The sequence below is a fragment of the Macaca mulatta genome, chromosome 19 (genome assembly GCF_049350105.2).
Source record: "Macaca mulatta isolate MMU2019108-1 chromosome 19, T2T-MMU8v2.0, whole genome shotgun sequence".
In the NCBI taxonomy this organism is placed as follows: domain Eukaryota; kingdom Metazoa; phylum Chordata; class Mammalia; order Primates; family Cercopithecidae; genus Macaca; species Macaca mulatta.
This window is the reverse complement of record NC_133424.1, coordinates 65,350,114-65,377,618: the sequence shown is the minus strand read 5'-3', so window position 1 is coordinate 65,377,618 and position 27,505 is coordinate 65,350,114. Positions and strand designations below refer to the sequence as shown.

The 27,505-nt window shown below is 44.4% G+C and overlaps 1 protein-coding gene across 36 annotated transcripts; it reads left to right on the top strand.

The window, feature by feature from the left end:
• On the top strand, nucleotides 1-24,662 carry ZNF415 (zinc finger protein 415). 36 transcript variants are annotated; one of them, XM_077981491.1, is made up of 6 exons: nucleotides 1-45; nucleotides 5,222-5,303; nucleotides 9,581-9,696; nucleotides 14,317-14,443; nucleotides 14,864-15,051; nucleotides 21,657-24,662. In XM_077981491.1, the coding sequence occupies exons 5-6, from the start codon at nucleotides 14,955-14,957 to the stop codon at nucleotides 23,186-23,188; spliced, it is 1,629 nt and encodes a 542-aa protein (XP_077837617.1). In that variant the 5' UTR covers nucleotides 1-45; nucleotides 5,222-5,303; nucleotides 9,581-9,696; nucleotides 14,317-14,443; nucleotides 14,864-14,954; the 3' UTR covers nucleotides 23,189-24,662. The 36 variants fall into 36 exon arrangements, with proteins under 36 accessions (XP_077837617.1, XP_077837622.1, XP_077837624.1 ...); XM_077981496.1 differs by lacking the exon at nucleotides 9,581-9,696 and adding an exon at nucleotides 4,303-4,457 and having other exon boundaries at nucleotides 14,323-14,443; nucleotides 14,831-15,051; XM_077981498.1 differs by lacking the exon at nucleotides 14,864-15,051 and adding an exon at nucleotides 4,303-4,457.
• The last annotated feature ends 2,843 nt before the right edge of the window (nucleotides 24,663-27,505 follow it).

Sequence of the window (27,505 nt, the reverse complement as noted above, 5' to 3'; positions counted from 1 at the left end):
AGTCCCGGAAACGGATCGTGTTGGGTGAAGGTGACGGCGCTGAGCGTGAGTGGCCCTCTGTGTAGATTAAACCTGCGCTCCCTGTTTCCCATTTCCACAGCCGATGCCCGGGGTCGCTACGGGCTTTAAAATTCCCGCACCGCGCCCTTCACCCCAGGTGAATACAGGCCTCACGGTGTAGGTCCGGAATCGCTTCCCTTTGGGTTGAAGTCGCTCTGAGGCTGCTCCCTGTCCCCGGCCCTTTGCTGCTTCCTCCCGCTTAAAACCTTTTCCTGACCCCTCCTCCAACCCCGGGCTTTTTAAAGTCCTCACCCAAGAGGTGGATTCCCGTCCTGGGCGCATCCCAGCCTCGCCCTTGTCGGCCCCTGGAGCGCAGCGCCCCAGAGCCCGCGTGCTCTGCCTGGTCCTGGGATCCTGCAGACCCCACCCTGTCCGAAGGTGCCGTCGCCCTCCACCTCCCTCCTCCTCGTGCCGGGCCCTGCTGCTCCCCAGCCCTCACCTGAGCCCGCGTTGAGGAGGTGCTCAGGGCCTGTCCTGTGACACCCGGTGTTCTTGCCTGCCCCCCTCCACTCCCTGGAAAATGCTCTCCTCCAGGTTGCAGGCATCTTACCCCAAACCCTCTTGTGAATGTGTGGGCCAAAGGGATCGGGAGAGGGACAGAGAGAGCAGTAGGAAACCTGAGACAGAGGAAAGAATGAGGGAAACCAATAAACAGATGGCAAAGTAGAGGATGGTTAGAGATTTTCAAAGAGACAGTAAGAGTGAAAGAAGAAGCCCAGAAAGTTGCAAGGAGAGAAAAGTAACTAGACACATTTCGAGAAAACGCACAGTATCCAGAGAGATGAAGGACAGCAAGGTAGGGCGGGTGGCAGCAAAGGGGGAGGCTCCTCACATAGAGAGTGGGAGAGAGGAGGAGGGATTTGGAGCCAGGGCAGACAGAGCAGTGTGGTGCTGGGACAAAAAGAAGGGGCAGCCGAAGACAAGGAGAGCAGAGAGAGAACCACAGCACGGGGAGGCCTGGGATCTGGGGGTGCCAAAGAGTGGGGACAAGGGTTTGTAACAGGGAAGAGGGAATTTAACAGGGGGCGCTGAAATGGGGAACAAAGAGCCAGAAATATGTGGAGATTGGGACAATGAAAAGATTAGGAAGAAAGAGGAATATGAGGTGAAACAAATTGCAAGACTGGAAAGAACAGGTGGAAGAGAAGAAATAGAGGAAAGAAGGGGAGAAACAGCAGGAGAGGAGAGGGGCTCAAAATGAGCAGAATCCTAGGGGGAAAATAAAGGGGAAGGAAAGAGCTAGAGAAAGAAGGTGAGAATGAGAGCTATGTACGGAATGAGGGAGGGAAACACACCGTAATGAGGAAACAGGAGGACCCTGGGTCCAGGTGAGTTGTGAATTGACTGGATGTGTTATCTACATTTTGACCTGTTGATTTCTGTCTTTATAAGTTTAAAATACACGGATGAAGATGAGAATTGCAAAACTCCTGCCTATTAAGGCTGGTGCATTTTATAATTACGGCATCAGAAGTTAGCTTCCACTTGCAATCCCTGTTAAGGCAGAGGGAAGTGACTTGACTCATTAATCCCACAGGTCATCCTCTTCCCCTTCCCTGGCATTGGGGCAGGGGGAGGGGAAGGGGGAGTGGGAGAGTAAAGCTGGACAGAAAGTGACTCTGTCACTACATAGTGTCTCTTCAAAGCAGGGGTGTCCAATCTTTTGGCTTCCCTGGGCCACATTGGAAGAAGAATTATCTTGGGCCACACATAAAGTACACTAACACTGACAATAGTTGATGAGCTAAAAATAAATAAATAAATAAATAAATTAAAAATATGCAAAAAATCTCAAAATGTTTTAAGAAAGTTTAGGAATTTGTGTTGGGCTGCATTCAAAGCCTTCCTAGGCTGCGGATTGGACAACCTTGCTCTAAAGGAACATTAAAAGTGTTGAGGCCGGGCACGGTGGTTCATGCCTATAATCCCAGCACTTTCTGAGACGGAGGCTTGCTCTGTCACCCAGGCTGGAATGCAGTGGCATGATCTTACCTCACTGCAACCTCCGCCTCCCAGGTTCAGGTGATTCTCCTGCCCCAGTCTCCCGAGTAGCTGGGATTACAGGCATGCGCCACCACGCCCGGCTAATTTGTATTTTTAGTAGAGATGGGGTCTCACCATGTTGGTCAGGCTGGCCTCAAACTCCTGACCTCATAATCCACCCGCCTCGGCCTCCCAAAGTGCTGGGATTACAGGCGTGAGCCACTGCGCCCGGCCCCAGTTTTATTTTTAAAATGATAGAGATATGGCAGGCATGGTTGCTAACACCTATAATCCCAGCACTTTCAGAGGCTGAGACAGGACAATCACTTGAGCCCAGTTTGAGACCAGCCTAGGTAACATAGTGAGACCTTGTCTCTATAAAAAATTTAAAAATTAGCCAGATGTGGTGGCTTGTGCCTGTTGTCGTCCCAGCTACTCCAGAGGCTGAGGTGGGAGGATTGCTTTAGCCCAGGAGGTCAAGGCTGCACTGAGCCAGGATTGCATCACTGCACTCTAGCCTGGCCGACAGAGCAAGATCCTGTTTAAAAACAAAAAGGGCCAGGAGCAGTGGCTCATGCCTGTAATCCCAGCACTTTGGGAGGCTGAGGTGGGTGGATCATGAGGTCGGGAGATTAAGACCATCCTGGCCAACATGGTGAAACCCTGTCTCTACTAAAAATACAAAAAATAGTTGGGCATGGTGGCATGTGCCTGTATTCCCAGCTACTCAAGAGGCTGAGGCAGGAGAATTGCTTGAACCTGAGAGGCGGAGGTTGCAGTGAGCCGAAATCACGGCACCACACTCCAGCCTGTTGACAGAGTGAGACTCCGTCTAAAAAAAAAAAAAAAAAAAAAAATTGGATATGAACAAACCGTTTCAGATACTACATGATTTGCAAGTCAAGTGTACGAAATCATGTGTTTCTCCCAGATATCCCCATATCCAACTCTGTTACTTTGCTTCTGTCCCTGGGTAACTGATCACAGCCTGGAGAAAACATACACCCAGATTTCCTGGTGTCATTTAATTCCTGCCCCACACCTCTTCCATTCTCCTATTTTTCTATTCTGCACCTTGTCTCTGGAACTTTTCTTTCTTCTTTTTGCTCATTTGAAGGCCTTGGTTTTTCTTCACTGTTGAGCACCTGGAAGCAAAGGAAGAGATCTTTTCCAACTTACCCACCCACCTGTCTCAGGGCTTGGGATCCCTACTCAGTAGTGACTGGGAATGGTCTGTTCCTGCTCCTGGCTGCTGCTAACCCTCCAATTGTGTACCAGATGCCAGCCCCACTCATAGCCTCAGAATGTGCAATTGTTTGGATATGATTTGTTTTGCCCCACCAACTCTCATGTTGAAATGTGATTTCCAAACTTGGGGGTAGGGTCTGGTGAGTGTCATGGGAGCAGATCGCTTGCGAATGACTTGATGTCATTCTCTAGGGAGTGAGTTCTGACTCTTAGTTCCCCTGAGAGCTGGTTGTCAAAAAGCCTGACCTCTCTCTGTCTCTTGCCTCCTCTCTCACCATTTCATCTGCCCTGCTGGCGCCCCTTCACCCTCCACGCTGAACGGAAGCTTCCTGAGGCCCTCATCAGAGGCAGATGCTGGCACTGTGCTGCTTGTACAGCCTGCAGAACCATGAGCCAAATAAACCTCTTTTTTTTTTTTTTTGACATGGAGTTTCGCTCTTGTTGCCTAGGCTGTAGTGCAGTGGCGCAATCTCGGCTCACCACAACCTCTGCCTCCCGGGTTCAAACGATTCTCCTGCCTCAGCCTCCCGAGTAGCTGGGATGGATTACCAGTGCCCACCACCATGCCTGGCTAATTTCTTTTTGTATTTTTAGTAGAGATGGGGTTTCACCATGTTGGTCAGGCTGGTCTCGAACTCCTGACCTCAGGTGATCCACCTGCCTAGGCCTCCCAAAGTGCTGGGATTACAGGCGTGAGCCACTGCGCCTGGCCTTCTCCTCAACTTTCTGCTAGGACATCTAACAGGTATCTCCACTTTCAGGTGTCCAAAAGTGACTTCCTGACTCCCTAGATGCCTTCCCCTGCAGTCCTGCACATCTCAGATGAGGGCGACCACGTATTTCCTGGGACTTCAAATATATAAGATATTACATTGTAACTGTGTTAATTTATAAAGAAAATATTATATGTTTAATTAAAATGGGTGAGGAAATATATAATTTCCAAAATTCTTTTGAGATATGGGAGAAAAACGTTTGAAGGCATCTGCCCTGTCTTATCTGCCCTCCCAGGACCTCTCTGGCCTCATCTCCTACCTGTATCCTCCTCTCTTCCTCTGCTCCAGCCACGCAGGTATCTTTCCTGTTCCTGGGCTGAGGTTGCTCCTGCCTCAGGGCCTTCACGTGGGCTGTCCCTCTGCTGGAACTCGCTGACCCCTCAGCTGCAGGTGCAAACACCCTCCTTCCCCAGGTTTCTGTTCTGATATCACCCTCTCAGTGGGGACTTCTGTGACCCACCTCCCATTTAACACTCCAGCCGCACCCTCACTCCCTCCTCTGGTCCATATTACCTGTTCTGCATGCTTCTCTCGATTCTTTCTGCTTCCACTGTCTGGATCCTGATGAACCCAAGGTCCCAAGTGGAGAACAGAGTCAGAAGGTGGGGGCTATGCTGGGCTGACCCTGTTTGAGTAGAGCTCACCCCTGGCTTCACGTGGAAGTGCTGAGGTACTTTGCAGATATACTTCTTGTGCCCGCACCCGTGTCACAGAGATTCCCATTCACATAGGTTGGGACCTGCCCTAGATGATACAGTGCCCAGCATGATTCTCAACTATATCCAGCCCTGAGCACCAAGGCTCTGCGCCCTCTATTTCTGAGGGCTGAGCTCGGCCTGGGAGCCACAGAGAGGGAAAAGGGGCTGGGCTCTGCATGGCGGTTCATCAGGGCTGGGTCTACTCCCCACTGCTGCAGCGTGTGTGCGAGCTTCTCCAGGAGGGGAGAGGGTTCTGAAGAAAGGGGTCAGAAGACTCATGTATGGGTTTTCCTGTAGGAGTTTCTTGTCCCTGGGGCCACCCTGGTGCAGTGGGCAGCAGAGGACCATCTTTGCACAGGGCGAGCTCCTCCCTGTGTATGTGTGTGCCTGTCACACAAGAGGGGGTGTGTTGTTTTTGAGCAATAAAGAGCACTTTTTGTTGTTGTTGTTATTCAGCATTGACCTCTAAAGACTCTTGGCACATGAGGAAGAAACCCGGAAGAAGAGAGCAAAGGAGTCCGGAATGGCTTTTACTCAGGTAAAGAAAGATTCTGTGTGGATCATTCTGTCTTCTTCCTTTCAGAAAGGCAGGAGACAATGCATTGGAGCTGCAAATCTTCTCCGACTCTGAAGTGTCCTGCCTGACGTGTTTGCTCACATTCGCCCATGCCTTTCCTCAGTCCCTCTCATCTCTACTGAGATTCCGTCTCACTCTGACCCAGTGACATGACCTTGGGAAGAGTCCAGTGGGCGTGGTCCTGGGAAGGGCTCACACCCAGACATGGATGGAGACGGGGTGAGGGTCCCGTGGTGTCAGTGCTGTCGGGCAGCAGGGATTGTTCAGGGGCCACATCTGGATGCTCTGTCAGCTCTCTGTGGCCCAGGAATAGAGAAGCAGAGAAGCTGCCCATGGAAGTCATGTTTCTTTTTGTTGTTGTTGTTTGTTTGTTTTTGAGACAGAGTTTCGCTCTTGTTGCCCAGGCTGGAGTGCAATGGTGCAATCTCGGCTCACTGGAACCTCTGCCTCCCGAGTTCAAGCGATTCTCCTGCCTCAGCCTCCCAAGTAGCTGGGATTACAGGCATGCGCCACCATGCCTGGCTAATTTTGTATTTTTAATAGAGATGGGGTTTCTCTATGTTGGTCAGGCTGGTCTCGAACTCCCGACCTCAGGTGATCCACCTGCGTTGGCCTCCCGAAGTGCTGGGATGACAGGCGTGAGCCACCATGCCTGGCCTAAAGTCACATATTAATGTAGACAAATACCTGGTAAATCCTGGAAAAGGCAGCCAATAAGGGGATATATTTTGTGCCTGATTCTCTGACTCCAGACTGTTAATGACTTGGAATGGAATGTAAAGTTGAGATGCAGACATCAGTACCAGAGGGCGTTTTTTCCTTTAATGACTTTGAAACATAAAGTCAATGTAGAAGTGTAACTGTAAGGCTGAACACAGTGGCCCAGGCCTGTAATCCCAGCACTTTGGAGGCTGAGGTGAGCGGATCACTGTGGGTCAGGAGTTTGAGACCAGCAAACATGGTGAAACCCCGTCTTTACTAAAAATACAAAAATCAGCCAGGCGTGGTGGCACACGCCTGTAATCCCCACTACTCAGGAGGCTGAGATAGGAGAATTACTTGAACCTGGGAGGCAGAGGTTACAGTGAGTGGAGATCGCACCACTGCACTGCACTCCAGTGTGGGTGATAGGGCGAGACTCTGTCTTACAACAACAACAAAAAGTGTAACTGTCGGACATTTTTTTGTTTGTTTTTGAGACAGAGTCTCACTCTGTCGCCCAGGCTGGAGTGCAGTGGCATGATCTTGGCTCGCTGCAACCTCCACCTCCCGGGTTCAAGTGATTCCTCTGCCTCAGCCTCCCAAGTAGCTGAGACTACAGGCGCCCACCACTGTGCCCGGCTAATTTTTGTTGAGATGGAGTTTCACTATGTTGGCCACCAGACTGGTCTTGAACTCCTGACCATATGGTCCACCTGCCTCAGCCTCCCAAAGTGCTGGGATTATAGGCGTGAGCCACTGTGCCTGGCCAGCTGTAGGAGTAGGACTTTTTTTTTTTGAGTCTTGCTGTCACCCAGGCTGGAGTGCAGTGGCGCGATCTCAGCTTACTGCAACCTCTGCTTCCCGAGTTCAAGCGATTCTCCTGCCTCAGCCTCCTGGCTAGCTGGGATTACAGGTGCACGCTACCACGCCCAGCTAATTTTTGTATTTTTAGTAGAGACGGGGTTTCACCATGTAGGTCAGGCTGGTCTCCAACTCCTGACCTCATGATCCATCCACCTCGGCCTCCCAAAGTGCTGGGATTAGAGGCGTGAGCCACCACGCCCGGGCAAGTTTTTAAACCATTCTCAGCATTTGCATACCACGGAGATGGTGCTATTCCTGCAGGATCTCTTAGGCATCAGATATTTTAGGCAAAAATGATAACAGTTTTGCTCAGATATCAGAGCAGAACTCCTTTTTCATTGAAGAGGATATAGCCATATTCTTATGATATCTATTATTATTAAGTGTTATGCTGCTTTTTTTTAAACATCACACGATGTATATATTTGTTTTATGGTGAAACTCTCAGTAGAGACACATTTAGGTGCTCAGATACAGAGCATCCCTTTTCCTATCAAGCCTTACACCCTTGCACACGTCTCAATGGTGAGCCACTATTGTCAGTTCTGTGTGAAGAGACAGTTCAAGCCCTGTTGAAATGTGTTTAATCATTGTGAGATTTTAGAAGAAAATTTTCAGTAAATGTTTTGTTGGGGTATTTTATCCTGCAAGTTGTGAATATTTACATGTTTTCATATTAAGGAACAAGGATAGCTTGCTCCTTTTTCAAGTCGATACATCATATTGGTTCATATTTAAGGGGCAGATGTGATATTTTGTTGCATGTGTCATAGAATGTGTAATGATCAAGTAATGGTATTTGAGGTGTCTATTACCTTGATTATTTATCTTTTTTTTTTTTTTTTTTTTTTTGAGACGGAGTCTCGCTCTGTCACCCAGGCTGGAGTGCGGTGGCCGGATCTCAGCTCATTGCAAGCTCCGCCTCCCGGGTTCACGCCATTCTCCTGCCTCAGCCTCCCGAGTAGCTGGGACTATAGGCGCCCGCCACCTCGCCCGGCTAGTTTTTTGTATTTTTTAGTAGAGACGGGGTTTCACCGTGTTAGCCAGGATGGTCTCGATCTCCTGACCTCGTGATCCGCCCGTCTCGGCCTCCCAAAGTGCTGGGATTACAGGCGTGAGCCACCGCGCCCGGCCAATTATTTATCATTTTTAAGTGTTGAGAATATTTCAAGTCCTCTCTTCTAGCTGTTTTGAAAATATACGATACATTGTTGATAACTGTAGTCACCTTACAATGCTGTCGAACATTAGAACTTATTCCTTCTAACTATAGTTGTACTCATTAACCAGCTTCTCTTTGTCCTCCCTGCCCGCACCCACCCACACACCCTTCACAGTCTCTGATAACTACCATTCTACTTTCTACCTCCATGCAATCAACTTTTTTTAGCTCCTACCAGTGAGTGTCAACATGTGAGATTTGCCTTTCTGTTCCTGATGTATGTCACTTAATATAATGACCAGCAGTTCCATTCATGTTGCTACATTCTTTTTTATGGCTGAGTATACCACATTTCGTTATCCATTCACCTGTTGATAGATAGTTAGGTTGATGTCATATCTTTGCTATTGTGAATAGTGCTGCAGTAAACATGGGAGTACAGTATCCCTTTGATATAGTGATTTCTTCTTCCTTGATAAATACCCAGTAATGGGATTGCTGGATTATGTGGTAGTTCTAGTTTTAGTTTTTGAGAAGTCTTCATACTGTTCATAATGGCTATACTAATTTATTTATTTATTTATTTTAATTTTCTTGAGACAGAGTCTCATTCTGTTGCCCAGGCTGGAGTGCAGTGGCATGATCACAGCTCACTGCATTGTCCGCCTCACAGGTTCAAGCAGTTCTCCCTGCCTCAGTCTCCTGAGTAGCTGGGATTACAGGTGCCCGCCACCACACCCAGCTAATTTTTGTATTTTTAGTAGAGACAGGGGGTGGTGAGTTTTGTCATATTGAGTAGGCTGGTCTCGAACTCCTCGCTTCAGGTATCTGCCTGCCTTGACCTCCCAAAGTGCTGAGATTACAGATGTGAGCCACCACGCCTGGCCTGTAATGGCTATACTAATTTACATTCCCACCAGCAGTGAATAAGAGTTACCCATTCTCCATATTCCTCACCAGCATCTGTTATTTTTTTTGTCTTTTTTAGTAATAGCCAGTAATAGTCTTTTTAGTAATAGTCTTTTAATAGTCTTTTTTAGTAATAGCCGGGATAAGATGATACTGTGCTTTTCTCATTCTTTGATGATTACTGATGTTGAGCATTTTTTATATACATCTGTTGGCCATTTGTATGTCCTCTTTGGAGAAAGGTCTCTTCTGTCCTTTGCCCAAGTTTTAATGGGATTATTTCTTTGTTACTTTTGAACTGTTTGAGTTCCTTGTACGGTCTGAATATTAGTCCTTTGTCAGATGAATAGTTTACAAATATTTCCTCCTGTTCAACAGGTTGCCTCTTCACTCTATGCAAAGCTTTTAAATTTAATATAGTGCCATTTATCTATCTTTGTTTTTGCCATTGATGCTTTTGAGGTCTTAGCCATAAAACCTTTGTCTAGACCAGTGTCCTGAAGTGTTTGTCCTGTTTTCTTATAGTAGTTTTATATTTTTGGGGTCTTATTTTTAAGTTGTTAATGCATCTGTGTTGATTTTTGTATATGGTGCCATATAGGGATCCAATTTCATTCTTCTACACGTGGATATCCAATTTTCCCAGCGCCATTTATTAAAGAGGATGTCATTTCCCCAGTGTATGTATTTGGTGCCTTTGTCAAAAATCATTTGGCTGTAAGTACATGTATTTATTTCTGGGTTCACAATTTTGTTTCATTTGTCTGTGTGGCTGTTTTTATACCAATACCATGCTCTTTTGTTTACTATAGCCTTGTAATACATTTTGAAGTCAGGTAGAGTGATGCCTTCAGCTTTACTCAGGATTGCTTTGATTCTTTGGGCTCTTTTTTGATACCATACAAATTTTAGGATTCATTTTTCTGTTTTTAATAAAATGACATTGGTATTTCAATAGAGATTGCATTGAATCTGTAAATTCTTTGGGCACTATGGTCATTTTAACAATATTAATTCTCACTTTGGGAGGCCAAGGCGGGCAGATCACAAGGTCAGGAGTTCGAGACCAGCCTGGCCAACATGGTGAAACCCCGTCTCTATTAAAAATACAAAAACTTATCCAGGTGTGGTGGCAGGCACCTGTAATCCCAGCTACTCAGGAGGCTGAGGCAGGAGAATTGCTTGAAACCGGGAGGTGGAGGTTGCAGTGAGCCGAGATGACACCATTGCACTCCAGCCTAGGTGACAGAGCAAGACCCTGTCTCAAAAAAAAAAAAAAGAAGAAGAAAAACCTAGGAATGGATTTAACCAAGGAGGTAAAAGATGTCTACCAAAGGAACCCTACAGCTGGGCACGGTGGCTCACACCTATGATCCCAGCACTTTGGAAGGCCGAGGCATGTGGATCCCTGAGGTCAGGAGTTGAAGACCAGCCTGACCAACATGGAGAAACCCCATTTCTACTAAAAAAAATACAAAATTAGTCAGGTGTGGTGTATACCTGTAATCCCAGCTGCTTGGGAGGCTGAGGCAGTAGAATCCCTTGAACCCGGGAGGTAGAGGTTGCAGTGAGCTGAGATTACACCACTGCACTCCAGCCTAGGTGACTGAGAGAGACTGTGTCTCAAAAAAAAAAAAAAAAAAAGAACCCTACAAAGTACTGGTGAAAAAAATTCAAGAGGACACAAACAAATGGAAAGACATTTCATGCTCACAAATTGAAAGAATTAATATATATATATTTTGAGACTGAGTCTTGCTCTGTTGCACAGGTTGGTCTCGGCTCACTGCAACCTCCGCCTCCTGGGTTCAAGAGATTCTCATGCCTCAGCCTCCCAAGTAGCTGGGGGACAGGCGCCTGCCCCCACGCTGGGCTTATCTTTTGTATTTTTAGTGGAGACAGGGTTTCACCGTGTTGGCCAGGCTGGTCTCAAACTGCTGACCTCAGGTGATGCACCCGCCTCTGCCTCCCAAAGTGCTGGGATTATAGGTGTGAGCCACCATGCCCAGCCTGCCATTCCTAGGTATTTTAATTCTTTGTAACTCTTATAAATTGATTTTGCCTTTGTGATTCCTTTGATTTTGCCCTCATGATTCCTTTTTCAGGTAGTTATTTTTGGTGTATAGAAACATTACTGGTATTTGTATATTGATTTTGTAACTTACAACCTCACTGAATTTATCAGAACTAAGTATTTTTTGGTGGGCCCTTGAGGTTTTTTTAGATTAATATCATCTGTAAAATAGGACAGTTTGACTTGTTCTTTTTCAATTCGATGTCCTTTATCTCTTTTTCTTGCCTGATTGCTGTGACTACAACTTCCAGAACTGTGTGAAATAGAAGTGGTAACAGTGGGCATCTTTGAGTTATTCCAGTTCTTAGAGGAAAAGCATTCAGCTTTTTTCCATTCAGCGTGATTTTAGCTGTGGGTTTGCCATCTAGGTGTTTCTTTTTTTTTTTTTTTGAAATGGAGTCTCGCTCTGTTGCCCAGGCTGGAATGCAGTGGCGTGATCTCGGCTCACTGCAAGCTCCACCTCCCAGGTTCACGCCATTCTCCTGCCTCAACCTCCCGAGTATCTGGGACTACAGGCGCCTGCCACCACGCCCAGCTAATTTTTTCTATTTTTTAGTAGAGATGGGGTTTCATAATGTTAGCCAGGATGGTCTCGATCTTCTGACCTCGTGATCCGCCAGCCTTGACCTCCTAAAGTGCTGGGATTACAGGCATGAGCCACTGCACCCAGCCTAATTTTTGTGTTTTTAGTAGAGACGGGGTTTTACCATCTTGGCCAGGGTGTTCTTGAACTCCTGACCTCAGGTGATCCACCCACCTTGGCCTCCCAAAGTGCTGGGTTTACAGGAGAGAGCCACTGTGCCTGGCCTATTCGAAATTTTTCTACTTTTTTCAAGTAGGTGTTTATTACTATAAACTTCCCTCTTAGCATTGCTTTTGCTGTATTCCATAGGTTTTGACATATTGTGTTTTCGTTTTTACTTGTTTCAAGATTTTTTTTTAAATTTCCCCCTTAATTTCTTCCTAGACCCAATGGTCATTTAGGCCGTCCAATTTCCATGTATTTGTACAGTTTTCAAAGTTTCTCATGGTATTGATTTCTAATTTTATTCCATTGTTGTTCTAAGAAGATACTTATTAAGATTTTGATATTTTTAAAATGTGTTGAGACTTGTTTTGTGTTCTGATATATAGTCTGTCTTGGAGAATGTTCTATGTGCTGATGCAAAGAATGTATATTCTGTACTTGTTGGATGAAATGTTCTGTAAATATCTCTTAGGTATGGCTAGTCTAAAATGCAGTTTAAATTCAGTGTTTCTTTATTAATTTTCTGTCTAAATCAGCTGTCTAATGCTAAAATCCCAATTATTAGTTTTGGAGTGTATCTCTCCCTTTAATAATATTTGCCTTATATGTCTGGATGCTCCAGTGTTGGGTGCATATATGTTTACAATTGTTATATTCCTCGTATTGATCTCTTTATTAGTATATAATGACCTTTTTCATCTCTTTTACTGTTTTTAACTTAAAGTTCATTTTGTTAAGTAGAGGTACTCCTGCTTGCTTTTGGTTTCATTTGCATATAATACCTTTTTTCATATTTTCACTTTGAGTCTATTTGTGTCTTTACAGTTGAGATGAGTTTCTTTGAGTTTCTTTTTTTTTTTTTTGAGATAGAATCTTTTTTTTTTTTTTTTTTTGAGATGGAGTCTCACTCTGTCACCCAGGCTAGAGTGCAGTGGCGTGATCTCGGCTCACTGCAACCTCCACCTCCCAGGTTCAAGGAATTCTCCTGCCTCAGCCTCCCAAGTAGCTGGGACTACAGGCACGTGCCAGCATGCCCGGCTGATTTTTTATTTTTTGTAGAGACAGGGTTTCACCCTCTTGGCCAGGCTGGTGTCGAACTCCTGACCTTGTTATCCACCCGCCTCGGCCTCCCAAAGTGCTGGGATTACAGGCGTGAGCCACCACACCTGGCTGAGATGAGTTTCTTAAAGGTAGCACGTAGTTGGGTTATATGCTTGTATCAGTTTAGCCAATCTATATCTTTTATGTGGAAAGTTTAAACCATTTACGTTAAGTTCATTATTGACATGCAAGGGCTTGTTACTGTCACTTTGTTCATTGATTTCTGGTTGTTTTGTATGTTCTTTGCTCCTTTCTTTGTCTAACTGTTTTTCATTGTGGTTTGGTGGTTTTCTATAGTGGTAACATTTACATTTGACTCCTTTCCTTACTTGCATGTTAGCTCTGACCGTGGGTTTTATAGTATTGTGTGTTTTCATGATGGCCAATATTGTCCTTTTGCTTCTAGATGTAGGGATCCCTTAAGCCTTTCTTGTAGGGCCAGTCTACTGGTGAAGCATTCCCTAAGCCTTTGCTTCTCTGGGAAAGACTATTTCTCCTTTTTATGAAGGATAATTTTGCTGAGTATAGTATCCTTGGCTGGCAGGGTTTTTGTTTTTGTTTTTGGTTTTCTTTCAGCACATTGAATATATCATACCATTCTCTGTTGGCCTGTAAGGTTTCTATTGAGAAATTTCCTGTTTTATGGAGCACCCTGTGTAAGTGACCAGATGCTTTTCTCTTGCTTTTTTTTTTAGAATTCTCTTTCTTTTTCTTTTGACAGTTTGACTATAATGTGCCAAGGAGAAGACATTTTTGGATTGTCTCTCTTTGAGAATCTATGAACTTCCTGTATCTAGGTATCTAAGCTTTTTACTACACTTAGAAAGTTTTTGGTTATTATTTTGTTAGATAGGTTTCTATCCTTTTCATTTTCTCTCCACCTTCTGGGACACCAAAAATTCAAATATTTGGTCACCTTATGGTGCCTGCCCCATATGTCGCATAGGCTGTGTTCATTCTTTTTTATTTTTGTCTTTATTTTTGTCTGACTTGTTTATTTCAAAAGACCTGTCTTCAAGTTCTGAATTTTTTTCTTCTGCTTGATCCCTAGTTCATCATGGAAGTTTTCAAATGTACTTTGTACACACATGCCTATAGTCCAGCTACTTGGAAAGCTAAGGTCAGAGGGTCACTTGAACCTGGGAGATTGAGTCTGCAGTGAGCCATGATCATGCCACTGCACTTCAGCCTGGGCAGCAGAGCGAGACCTTGTCTCAAACAAAAAAAAAAAAGAAAGGGAGAGAAAAAAAAAGCACAATTAGGGAGAGATGTATACTCAAAAATACCTTAGTGTAGGTTTATCAGAACACACACTTCAATTAAATCTATACTTAAAATTCTCTTTTATTCTTATTTTGTGTGAAGATGGTAACTCCCTTCATAACCCCTTGGTGAAATGTGTTTATTATTTTAGGGACAGTTGACATTCAGGGACGTGGCCATCGAATTCTCTCAAGAGGAGTGGAAATGCCTGAATTCTACACAGAGGACTTTATACAGGGACGTGATGTTGGAGAACTACAGGAACCTGGTCTCCCTGGGTGAGGATTATTTTCTTCCAGAAGTCAAAATCTGCCCTTGGTATCTTGCTATTTTCCCTTGTGTGCCTCTTGGGAGCCCCTGCATTGCCTGACTGAGTTTGAGGCCTTGTTGACTCTGAAATGAAAAGCTCCATAATGTGGACTCTGGAGTTCAACCATCCCCTTTTTCCAGATGTTCTGATCCCTTCCTGATACAACAGTGGTGGTTCCAGAGCTGAAGTATCCATGAAAGCTTATAGTAGACTTCTGAAATACTCACTTCTTGTTTTCTACCCCTGTACTTTGATTCAGTAGTTCTTGGAGGGGAGCTAGATATTTGCATATTAAGTCTTCCCTAAGCATTCAGAGTAGGCATTCAGTGAAAGAATTTGTGAAATATTTTCCTAGATCCATCTGTGATATTCTCTCTTCTTATCCAAGCAAAGGGCTGAGATTGTTGAAAAGCCACAGCACATCATGTTCCATTCATTTCATAAGCAGGAAATTCTCTTCTTGACCAGAATATTATCTCATGTGGGAGCACAGGAAAGAGCCCTGGACCATGGAAAGCCAAGTGCAAATAGCAAGAAAACCAAAAGGGTGGGAATGGATCAAAGGTGTGAAAATAGGTAAGACCTCAGATGGGGGGAGAAGAAGCCACACCATTAAATTATGTTTGGAAACTCTCAGCCAGTGGGAGAGTTCTATAGGAAAACAAATGTTTATATCCTGTGAGCTCTTAGAGGAAATTTTAAACTTCCCCTACTTCTGCCTCTGCCCTTGAGACGTGTCATGGATGATCCTTTCGCTGTCCAGGGGAGCTGCAGCTCAAACAGAGACAAGTGGAAGTGCTTATTATGATGGACAACATTGCCCTCTGACTTCCGTGAACTCTCTGGCTCCTTTACTCTGAGGGGTCCAGGAGGGGCCATATCACAAGGGTCTGCTTCTCCCTTGGTCTCTCCTGTTCTTCTTTTTTTTGAGACGGAGTTTCGCTCTTGTTGCCCACGCTGGAGTGTGATGGCACAATCTCAGCTCACTGCAACCACCGCCTCCCGGATTCAAATGATTCTCCTGCCTCAGCCTCCCGGGTAGCTGGGATTATAGGCGTGCACCACCACATCTGGCTGATTTTGTATTTTTAGTAGAGACGGGGTTTCACCATGTTGGTCAGGCTGGTCTCAAACTCCCAACCTCAGGTGATCCGCCCGCCTCGGCCTCCCGGAGTGTTGAGATTACAGGCTTGAGCTGCTGCGCCCTGCCAGTCTCTCCTGTTCTTGATGCCCACCTGATGCTCAGTTCGCTTTCCGTATAGATCAGAGCTGAGGCCTCCACAGTCCTGATGCCTGGAGCTATCTATGCTCCACCTCATTTCCGGTGTTTGGAAGACCTGCGCAGGAGATGGGAAACACTGGCTGCTCCTCCTTTGCATCGGAGGCCCTGCAAGCTGCAAGGAGCTGTCTCAAGCCCTTTGTGCCTGTTGTGATCCCTCAGCCATTTCTTCTCTTCTGCTTTTGCCACAGTTCATGGGTGTGTGGACCAGGGGAGGGGGTTGGATCTTCTGAGACTGTTACTCAGCAGAACTGTAAGAACAGTTGACAGGTCTTCACTGGGATCCCCCGTCCTACACAGGGAGTATATCTTAGTCTTTCAGGCTCTTAGCTTAGGATCTATCTATAGGCAGAGCAGACAATCCTATCTCAAGATCTTTCAAAATCCAGCTTCATATGTTGTATTTTTCTCTCTTTTCCATTGGTCTCACTACTATATGAATGTAGAAAAACCTTGGCTCTTCCTGATTTTGTTTTCTCTTAAGTTTGCATGATTTTTCCTCTGAAAACCGACTTTGGGTCAGGTGCGGTGGCTCACGCCTGTAATTCTAGCTCTCTGGGAGGCTGAGGTGGGTGGATCACCTGAGGTCAGGAGTTCAAGATCAGACTGACCAACATGGTGAAACCCCATCTCTACTAAAATACAAAAATTAGCCAGGCATAGCTGGGCATGGTGGCTCATGCCTTGTAATCCCAGCACTCTGGGAAGCCAAGGCAGGTGGATCACCTGAGATCAGGAGTTCAAGACCAACCTGGCCAACATGGTGAAACTCCATCTCTACTAAAAATACAAAAATTAGGCCGGGCGCGGTGGCTCAAGCCTGTAATCCCAGCACTTTGGGAGGCCGAGACGGGCGGATCACGAGGTCAGGAGTTCGAGACCATCCTGGCTAACACGGTGAAACCCCCGTCTCTACTAAAAAATACAAAAAACTAGCCGGGCGAGGTGGCGGGCGCCTGTGGTCCCAGCTACTCAGGAGGCTGAGGCCGGAGAATGGCGTAAAAACCCGGGAGGCAGAGCTTGCAGTGAGCTGAGATCCGGCCACTGCACTCCAGCCTGGGCGACACAGCGAGACTCCGTCTCAAAAAAAAAAAAAAAAAAAGAAAAATACAAAAATTAGCCGGGCGTGGTGGCATGCGCCTGTAAGCCCAGCTACTCAGGAGGCCAAGGCAGGAGAATCACATGACCCCACGAGGCAGAGGTTGCAGTTAGCTGAGACGGCACCACTGCACTACAGCCTGGGTAACAGAACGAGACTCCATTTCAAAAACAAAACAAAACCCGGCTTTTGATATACACACCCCTAGGGTCTGTCATTTGTATTCCTGCTGTGATAACCAACCTATAGGTTATGCATACCTTCTCCTGGAGTCTCTTATGGAGGGTGTTTATGTGATAACAGGAAATTTGTGAGGGAAAACTCTTTGACTAATATAATTGAATAGCCTCCTGCTACATGTAGAGATGCCCCTTAAAGCACTGAGAATTGTCAGCATGGCCCAGGATACAAAATATCAGGCGAGCCTGATTGACAAGTGTTTCCAGCTGTCCTTCGAGTTTTGAGGAGCCTCACAAAAGTGTATCTGGCCGGGCGCGGTGGCTCAAGCCTGTAATCCCAGCACTTTGGGAGGCCGAGACGGGCGAATCACGAGTTCAGGAGATCGAGACCATCCTGGCTAACACGGTGAAACCCCGTCTCTACTAAAAATACAAAAAAAAAATTAGCCGGGCGAGGTGGCGGGCGCCTGTACTCCCAGCTACTCGGGAGGCTGAGGCAGGAGAATGGTGTGAACCCGGGAGGTGGGGCTTGCAGTGAGCTGAGATCCGGCCACTGCACTCCAGCCTGGGCAACAGAGCCAGACTCCGTCTCAAAAAAAAAAAAAAAAAAAGTGTATCTGAAGGGCACTGTGACAGTGCTGGACACATAAACTAATGATCATCTCCCCTAAGCCAGCAGTCGGTGTGGGATGTTCTCCTAGCGATGACATTGTCCAAGTTCACAGCATCATATGTGTGAGGCTCTTGACTAAACTATTGTTCACGCCGTATTTGTTCATTTTCCATCCTGTGTGCTCCATTGTTCATTCTCATCACCAAACCTTTGTTCAGCCTGGGTTCAATTTGTTGTAGGTTCAAACCTACAATAAATACAGCGTTGACACATCACATCTTGTGGAGGGAGCTTGTGAAACTGAATGGTGCCTTGGTTTCTTCTCATTTGTTTTTTTTTTTTTGCTTCACACCGCTGTAATGCCTTGGTTTTTAAAGTCCAGTGTCATTTGTTTAAGCCACTATTACTTTCATCTTGTACATTTACATGTGGTATAAATGAACACCTTTTTCATTTAGTCATAAATTCTGTATTTTTTGAGATACTTTTTTTTTTTTTTGGAGATGGAGTTTCGCTCTTGTCACCCAGGCTGGAGTACAATGGCACAATCTCAGCTCACCGCAACCTCCGCCTCCCAGGTTCAAGTGATGCTCCTGCCTCAGCCTTCTGAGTAGCTGGGATTGTAGGCGTGCACCATCACACCTGGCTGATTTTGTATTTTTAGTAGAGACAGAGTTTCTCCATGTTGGTCAGTCTGGTCTTGAACTCCCGACCTCAGGTGATCCACCCACCTCGGCCTCCCAAAGTGCTGGGATTACATGCGTGAGCCACCACGCCTGGCCCCAAGGTCAGAATTGTAACTGTCCTAGTGGAATTATATCCCGCAGACATGCATGCACCAATTTTCCTCCTATATTCCCATTCCTCCCTCCCCTGTGCTCTTGCCCTTTCTCTCTCCTATCCTCACATGATATCTTGATCTGCATGGAATATACTGTTGCTTTTTAGCATATTGATTTTGTATTCCTGAACACCCGATTTCCACAGGACTTCTTCACCCTCCACACTACTTACAGTATGCAAGACTAGATGCCGCTCAGCCGCTTTGTAAGTCAGGATCTGCCTAAATCAGTATGTGCAGGAAGTGATGACTCACATACCATTACCCATGAGAGCTGACTGACTAGATGTGTTGGTGGTGTAGTGGTGAGCATAGCTGCCTTCCACAAGAGCTGACTGAATAACACTATTACCAACGCAGTCCAGCTCTTGTATCTCCTTTTCTTCATGTGCTCCTTGCCTGGGTGCATTCTTGCTGTGACTGATAGTTTTCTTTTTTTTTTTTTTTTTTTTTTTTTTTTTTTTTTTTTTTGAGACGGAGTCTCGCTCTGTCACCCAGGCTGGAGTGCAGTGGCCGGATCTCAGCTCACTGCAAGCTCCGCCTCCCGGGTTCACGCCATTCTCCTGCCTCAGCCTCCCGAGTAGCTGGGACTACAGGCGCCCGCCACCTCGCCCGGCTAAGTTTTTGTATTTTTAGTAGAGACGGGGTTTCACTGTGTTAGCCAGGGTGGTCTCGATCTCCTGACCTCATGATCCGCCCGTCTCGGCCTCCCAAAGTGCTGGGATTACAGGCTTGAGCCACCGCGCCCGGCCGTGACTGATAGTTTTCAACACTGCACATGTCCACCCAGGTTTTCCGTACTGCCTGGGTGGACATGTGCTTAAAAACATGTCTGGTGGCCTGGCGCAGTGGCTCACGCCTGTAATCCCAGCACTTTGGGAGTCCGAGGTGGTCGGATCACTTGAGGTCAGGAGTTTGAAATCAGCCTGACCAACATGGTTAAACTCCTTCTCTACTAAAAATTAAAAAAAAATTAGCCAGGCATGGTGGCAGGTGCCTGTAATCCCAGCTCCTCGGGAGGCTGAGGCAGGAGAATTGGTTGAACCTGGGAGGCAGTGGTGACAGTGAGCCGAGATCACGCCACTGCACTCCAGCCTGGGCGACAGAGTGAGACTCTGTCTCAAAAAGGAAAAAAAAAAAGTCTGAGCCTCGTGGCCCAGGATTTAGTCCTGTTTTTCTCTTATTTTCTGTAAAAATTGAGATTAGATACATGAATACTGTGAGCCTAATGTCTTTATTTGAAAAATAATAACAATTTACCTGAAAGTTTTTAAAACAAGGTGGTGGTGTGTGATTACTTGGAATATTGCATGTCTTACAGTAAAGTCCCAAAGTTTCTTTGTTTAATAAGATTGATCAACCTTCTCTGATGATTGTGATGAGATTGTCCTTTTTCTGTCTTATATAACTCATCGTGCCATAAGAAATATCACAGGCGGGCCAGGCACGGTGGCTCACACCTGAAATCCCAGCACTTTGGAAGGCTGAAGTGGGCAGATCACCTGAGGTCAGGAGTTCGAGACCAGCCTGGCCAACATGGTGAAACCCCATCTCTACTAAAAATACAAAAATCAGCCAGGCATGGTGGTAGGCGCCTGTAATCCCAGCTACTTGGGAGACTGAGGCAGGACAATCACTTGAACCCAGGCGGCGGAGGTTTCAGTTAGCCAAGATTGCCCCATTGCACTCCAGCCTGGGCGACGAGCGAAATTCTGTCTCAAAAAAAAAAAAAGAAATATCATAAGCTAGGAGAACTAAACCACAGAAATTTGTATCTCCCAGACCTGGAGGCTGGGAAGTCAAAATTAAGGAGCCAGGTGAATCAGTTCCTGGTGCAGGCCCGCTGCCTGGTTTACCCCAGCCATCTTCTGACTGTCCCACATGATGGAAAGGGCAAGATAAAACGAGCTCTTACATCTCGTCCTGTAAGGACATTAATCCTATTTTTGAGTAGTCCAACCTCATGACCTAATTATATCCCAAATGCCCCATCTGCAACAACATTACACTAGGGAATAGGACCTTAGCATATGAATTTTGGCCAATATATTCAGACCGTAGAGATTGCATTCTATTTTGTTTATTTTTCAGTCCTTTCTAAACATTGTGTTCTCTGATTTCAGTTAATAAATTTGCCAAGTTATGTGTGTTTTGTGGTCGATGAACTAGGTCACGAAAGGACAATGCATATGTAGGGAATTGCTTTATTGACTGGCTGTTTGTTGTATAAGTGCAGGTGTGAAGTCATAATTGTGATTTCTGACTTTGTTCTTCACTTCTTTATAATGCTATATATTTACCTGGCCTCATGCATCAAATGTCAGAGATCTTAACATATATTCTGGTTCACAGGTTGTGTGCTGGTTCTGAAATAGTCCTTGTTTTTTTCTTAGGTGAGAATCATTTACAGGCTATAACTTTGTACAAGGTAGTTACTAGTTTTTGGTTTGCTGGTTTTATCATGGGTTACTACAGTGTTTTATTAATTAATTGTTATGATTTACAGATGATGGGTTTTTAGTAAGTTTCATGCAATATAACTGACATGCATCACTCATTAATGTCAAAAATGCCTGGTCTGGGTGGGTACAGATAGTTTCATAACAGGTATTCAGAAAAATTAGCTATTTTTAACAATGTTTTATTAATTTTTTTCTCATTTTGTCAGTGCTATTACTGTTTTACAATTCAGAATTATCATTTATGTACCTTATTCCATAAGTTTGTTGCGGCTTAGTTACCATTATGATATACTGTGTAGTACTTTTTTCATGTATATGGGCACAGTAAATATGCTGTAGCTAGGTAAAATGTAATATTTATTTCCTTTCAATAATGAGACAGCCATGTCTTTTCTGCCAATCGGTGTGTACTTTGTTGTCAAGGTGAAAAAATACTCCTTTCAGGGCTAACATAGGTTTGAACAATGTGTTTTGGTCATAGGATGTTTGAAACTGTCCTTCCCTAGAATTCATTTGAATTACATATAATCACCTTTTTTTTACTAAAGAATGTGATTCCTTTGTGTTCCTAAAAATTAAAGATCTTGATTGGGAAGTTTTATAACTCTGTTGTGTATAAATATTGCTTTTTGTGTAATTCTGTTATTCAGTATAAAATATTTATATACTGTCTCTAATTGGAAACCTATGGTTTTTTATTTCTTATAGATCTCTCTCGTAACTGTATGATCAAGGAATTAGCACCGCAACGGGAAAGTAACAGAGAAGAAGTATTCCACACAGTGACATTGGAACAACATGAAAAACATGACATCGAAGAGTTTTGCTTCAGGGAAATGAAGAAAAAAATACATGACTTTGACTCTCAGTGGAGAGATAATGAAAGAAATTACAACAAAGCGACTATGGCCCCAAAAGAAAATCTTACTTGTAGAAGAGACCAACATGATAGAAGTGGTATAGAAAACAAGTCTATTAAAAATCAGCTTGGATTAAGCTTTCTACCACATCCCCCTGAACTGCAGCAATTTCAGGCTGAAGGGAAAATTTATGAATGTAACCATGTTGAGAAGTCTGTCAACCATGGTTCCTCAGTCTCAGCACCCCAAATAATTTCTTCTACCGTCAAAACCCATATTTCTAATAAATATGGGACTGATTTAGTCTGTTCTTCGTTACTCACACAAGAACAGAAATCATGCATTAGGGAAAAACCTTACAGATACAATGAGTGTGACAAAGCCTTGAATCATGGCTCCCACATGACTGTACATCAGGTAAGTCATTCTGGAGAGAAACGATATAAATGTGATCTATGTGGCAAGGTCTTTAGTCAAAAATCAAACCTTGCGCGTCATCAGAGAGTTCACACTGGAGAGAAACCATACAAATGTAATGAATGTGACAAAGGTTTCAGTCGCAACTCATGCCTTGCACTGCATCGGAGAGTTCATACTGGAGAGAAACCTTACAAATGTTATGAATGTGACAAGGTCTTCAGTCGCAATTCATGCCTTGCACTACATCAGAAAATTCACATTGGAGAGAAACCTTACAAGTGTAATGTGTGTGGCAAAGCCTTTAGTGTGAGGTCAACACTTAGCAACCATCAGGTAATTCATAGTGGCGAGAAACCTTACAAATGCAATGAATGTGGCAAGGTGTTCAGTCAGACTTCAAGCCTTGCAACTCATCAGAGAATTCACACTGGGGAGAAACCATACAAGTGTAATGAATGTGGTAAAGTCTTCAGTCAAACTTCAAGCCTTGCAAGGCATTGGAGAATTCATACTGGAGAGAAACCTTACAAATGCAATGAATGTGGTAAGGTTTTCAGTTATAATTCACACCTTGCGAGTCATCAGAGAGTTCATACTGGAGAGAAACCTTACAAGTGTAATGAGTGTGGCAAAGCCTTTAGTGTGCATTCGAACTTAACTACCCATCAGGTCATCCATACTGGAGAGAAACCTTACAAATGTAATGAGTGTGGCAAAGCCTTCAGTGTGCATTCAAGCCTAACTACCCATCAGGTCATCCATACTGGAGAAAAACCTTACAAATGTAATGAATGTGGCAGATCCTTTAGTGTGCGCCCAAACCTCACTAGACATCAGATAATCCATACTGGAAAGAAACCTTACAAATGTAGTGATTGTGGGAAGTCCTTTAGTGTGCGCCCAAACCTCTTTAGACATCAAATTATCCATACTAAGGAGAAACCTTATAAAAGAAATTAGTATGGCAAGGTCTTCAGTCAAAGTTTAAATCTTGTGAGTCATCAAAGAATTTATACCAGAGAGAAACCATACAAATATAATAAATGTGGCAAGGTTTTCAGTCACAATTAACTCTTACACAGCATCAGAGAATTTCATTCTCGAGAGAATCCTTACAAGTATGGCAAACCCTTCATCACGAGTTCAAGCATTCATTGATGTCAGAGTCCATGCTAAAGAGAAATCGTATAAACCTAAGTATGTGGCAGAGGCTTCATTTAGGTCTCACAACTCACTAGATATCAAAATGTATATACATCTTTTTATATTTTGTGCATGTTGAAGCTATTAACCAAGGATCAAAACTGTAAAACATCCAAGGATTTATGTGAGGAATAATTCAATCTAGTGCTGATAAACTTTTCATATACATTGTAGAACAACTGCAAGTTCAAATGTGTTAAAACTCATACACAACATGATATGTATTAAAGGTTACAGGATGTTTGAAGTCACTGGTTATCTCCAGATTTTAAAATATTTTATTTATTTATTTTAGGTGTCTTGCAAGGCTACTACTTTATATTTTAGGATTTATGACTTTCAACCTAAACCTTGAAATCTGTTGATATGCCTCCTTACCTGCCTTTCATGGTGATGCCTGGGAAAGAATCAGTAAGATGGAAGGGCTCACTGCATTAGATGAGGATCATTTCTATTCAAATTCTTTGAAGAATAAGGACTCTGCCCCAAATTACCAAGCATGTGGGCAGGCAGAGAATAATGCAAAACGATGATATTGATCATCATCCTTATTGTGTTCAGGGTGTTCTCCTGACAGAGGGCACTTTGGGTTACCGGAAAGAGATGACCTACAAACTGACCATGAAACAGAGCAGACCACGACCGGGCGTGGTGGCTCACACCTGTAATCTCAGCACTTGGGTGGCTGAGGCGGGTGGATCATGGGGTCAGGAGTTCAAGACCAGCCTGGCCAAGATGGTGAAACCCCGTCTCTACTAAAAATACAAAAATTAGCCAGGAGTGGTGGCACATGCCTATAATCCCAGCTACTTGGGAGACTGAGGCAGGAGACTGTCTTGAACCTGGGAGGCGGAGGTGGCAGTGAGCCGAGATTACACCACTGCACTCCAGCCTAAGTGACTGAGAGAGACTGCGTCTCAAAAAAAATAAGAGCCAACCAAGACCTTAGACATTTTGATTTGTGGGAGGAGCGTAATGGGTTATAAGTGACTGATTCCATGGTGGAAATAATTCAGGGGAAAATGGTGGCTACCTTCTGCATGGAACGGCCATTGCTGTTGTACAGCCAAGATTGAAACCACGGTAGAAACCACAACCTCAAAGATAAACCACAATACTATGTTACTAATTAGGATTCACATTTACTGCTGTTATTACATTTTGCTACCGTTTTATTCAGAATGTATCATAGATCTCATGTGCTAATTAATAAAATCTAATTTTTGCATAACTATGAATGCATCATGTTCTTTCTACCAACATAGTTTTATCACACCTTAGTAGGTTATACTTTGTAACAGACGATAACAACACACCATTAGACTCTTAAGGCTGAAAGATAGAACCATTTTTTTTTCTTGGAATTAAATAGAATGTTGGGAACATACACATAGAGTGCACTTGAGTTGTTCTCCATATGCCCTGCCTCAGGATACTTATGTGAATATAATGAAAATCCCAAGAAAGTTATTTTACACCATGAAAGCTGTATCACTCTTTTTTTTTATTTTTATTTTTTGAGACGGAGTCTTGCTCTGTCGCCCAGGCAGGAGTACAGTGGCACAATAGCTCACTGCAAGCTCCGCCTCCCGGGTTCAAGCGATTCTCCTGCCTCAGCCTCCTGAGTAGCTGGGATTACAGGCACACGCCACCATGTCTGGCTAATTTGTGTATTTTTAGTAGAGACAACGGTTTACCATGTTGGCCAGGCTGGTCTCGAACTCCTTACTTCAGGTTATCTGCCTGCCTTAGCCTCTTGAAGTGCTGGGATTACAGGTGTGAGCCACCGTCCCTGGCCAGCTGTATCACTCTTGGTGACTTGCACCATATGATTATTTTTCCACATGCCTCTTGTGTGTCAGATAAGACCCAAGGAGTACACCTTGATTTACATGAAGGGAAAGTACAAATATAGTAAGAATATGGATGTAATCCCAGCACTTTGGGAGGCCGAGACGGGCGGATCACAAGGTCAGGAGATCGAGACCATCCTGGCTAACGTGATGAAACTCCATCTCTACTAAAAAATACAAAAAACTAGCCGGGCGAGGTGGCGGGCGCCTGTAGTCCCAGCTACTCGGGAGGCTGAGGCAGGAGAATGGTGTGAACCCGGGAGGCGGAGCTTACAGTGAGCTGAGATCCGGCCACTGCACTCCAGCCTGGGTGACACAGCGAGACTCCGTCTCCGAAAAAAAAAAAAAAAAAAAAGAATATAGAAAATACCCTAAAATGTTTTAAATGTGGGGGATAAGGATAAAATGTTTTTTTATCCTTAGAGTGTTCAGTGTCATAATTTGAAAAGAATAATTATTGTTTATGACCTTCCTTTTAAAAATTAACATACACAATGTGAATTTTGTTTTGTTTTGGTAGATAAAGTAGAAATTATATATTCACCCTGATAACGTTGTTAGGAATTTTAACTTGTGACCACTTTACAGGAACTGCAATGAACTCCTTCTAAGGTTTAGTTTCAGTATTGACAGTGATAATGCCAAACACTGAAATGTTTGTTTATATTCTAAGGTTTATTTTCAACTTTAGTAAAATTACTTTGTTATTTTTTATGATTTTTACTAGGCTTCTGTAGTCAACCACCTTGCTGAGGTCGCTCCAGCACTGCTAATTTTGTCTAGTACATTTCCATGTATTATAAATGAACTTGGCTTTTTATTTAATCAGCAGTTTTGTTGATGACACCTTAGTACTCATAGTTTTAAATTTGTGATATGTGGAACTGTTGTATCAGGGAATGTCTATTGATTTGTGTGTTTTAGTGTAACATTTCCTTCTCTAGTGCAGAGGGTATGGCTCAGCAGGAGTTTCTCCAAAACCTACACAAACTCCAGAACTTTTTAAACGGTCTTTTTTTTCTTTTTTTTGGAGACAGACTCTTGGTCTCTTGCCCAGTAGAGTGCAGTGGTGCAATCCTGGCTCACTGCAGCCTTAACTTCCTGGGCTCAAGTGATCCTCCCACCCCAGCTTCCCGAGTAGCTGGGACTACAGATGCGCACCACCACACTTGGCTAATTTTTGTATTTTTTGTAGAGACAGGGTTTCACCATGTAGACCATGCTGGTCTCAAACTTGTGAGCTCAAGGGATCTGCCTGCCTCGGTCTCCCAAAGTGCTGGGATTGCAGGTGTGAGCCACCGTGTACAGCTACAAACTTTTCTTTTTTGAGGTTTTTGATTACTAATTCACTATTCATTTATTCATTAATTTGTTCATTCATGGGATGCAGTCTCACTCTGTCACCAGGCTGGAGTGCAGTGGCATGATCTTGGCTCACTGCAACCTCTGCCTCTTGGTTTCAAGCAATTCTCCTGCCTCAGCCTCCCGAATAGCTGGGACTACAGACATGTGCCACCACGCCCAGCTAATTTTTGTATTTTTAATAGAGACAGGGTTTCACCATGTTGACCAGGATGGTCTCGATCTCTTGACCTCATGTGATCCGCCCGCCTCAACCTTCCAGAGTGCTGGGATTACAGGCTCGAGCCACCGCACACAGCCTTATTTATTTGTTATTATTTATTTATTTATTTGAGACAGAGTCTCGTTCTGTCAACCAAGCTGGAGTTCAGTGGCACAATCTCAGCTCACTGCAGCCTCTGCCTCCCTGGTTCAAGCAATTCTCCTGCCTCTCAGCCTCCTGAGTAGCTGGGATTACAGGCGTGGACCACCCCGCCCGGCTAATTTTTGTATTGTTAGTAGAGACGCGGTTTGGCCATGTTGGCCAGGCTGGTCTCGAACTTCTGACCTCATATCCGCTCACCTCGGCCTCCCAAAGTGCAGGGATTGCAGGCATGAGCCACCATGCCCAACCCTCTGAACCATTATTTGTCAGTGTAATTTGGAACAACTTTTCCTTAACAACACCCCTCCCAAGAGTAGGCTTTTTTTTTTTTTTTTTTTTTTGAAAGAGAGACAGGTTCTCACTCTGTTGCCCAGACTGGAGTGCAGTGTCAGGATCATAGCTCACTGCAGCCTCGAACTCCTGGGTTCAAGCAATCTTCCTGAGTAGCTGGGACTATAGGTGTGTGCCACCATGCCCAGATAATTTTTAAAAATT

Excerpts from the sequence above, each read along its gene's own strand:
- ZNF415 (XM_077981471.1), top strand. Across the intron at positions 15,052-15,406 it reads GATCAAAGGTGTGAAAATAG|ACGGAGTTTCGCTCTTGTTG; the intron begins GTAAGACCTCAG and ends CTTTTTTTTGAG. Across the intron at positions 15,530-21,656 it reads CCGGGTAGCTGGGATTATAG|ATCTCTCTCGTAACTGTATG; the intron begins GCGTGCACCACC and ends TATTTCTTATAG.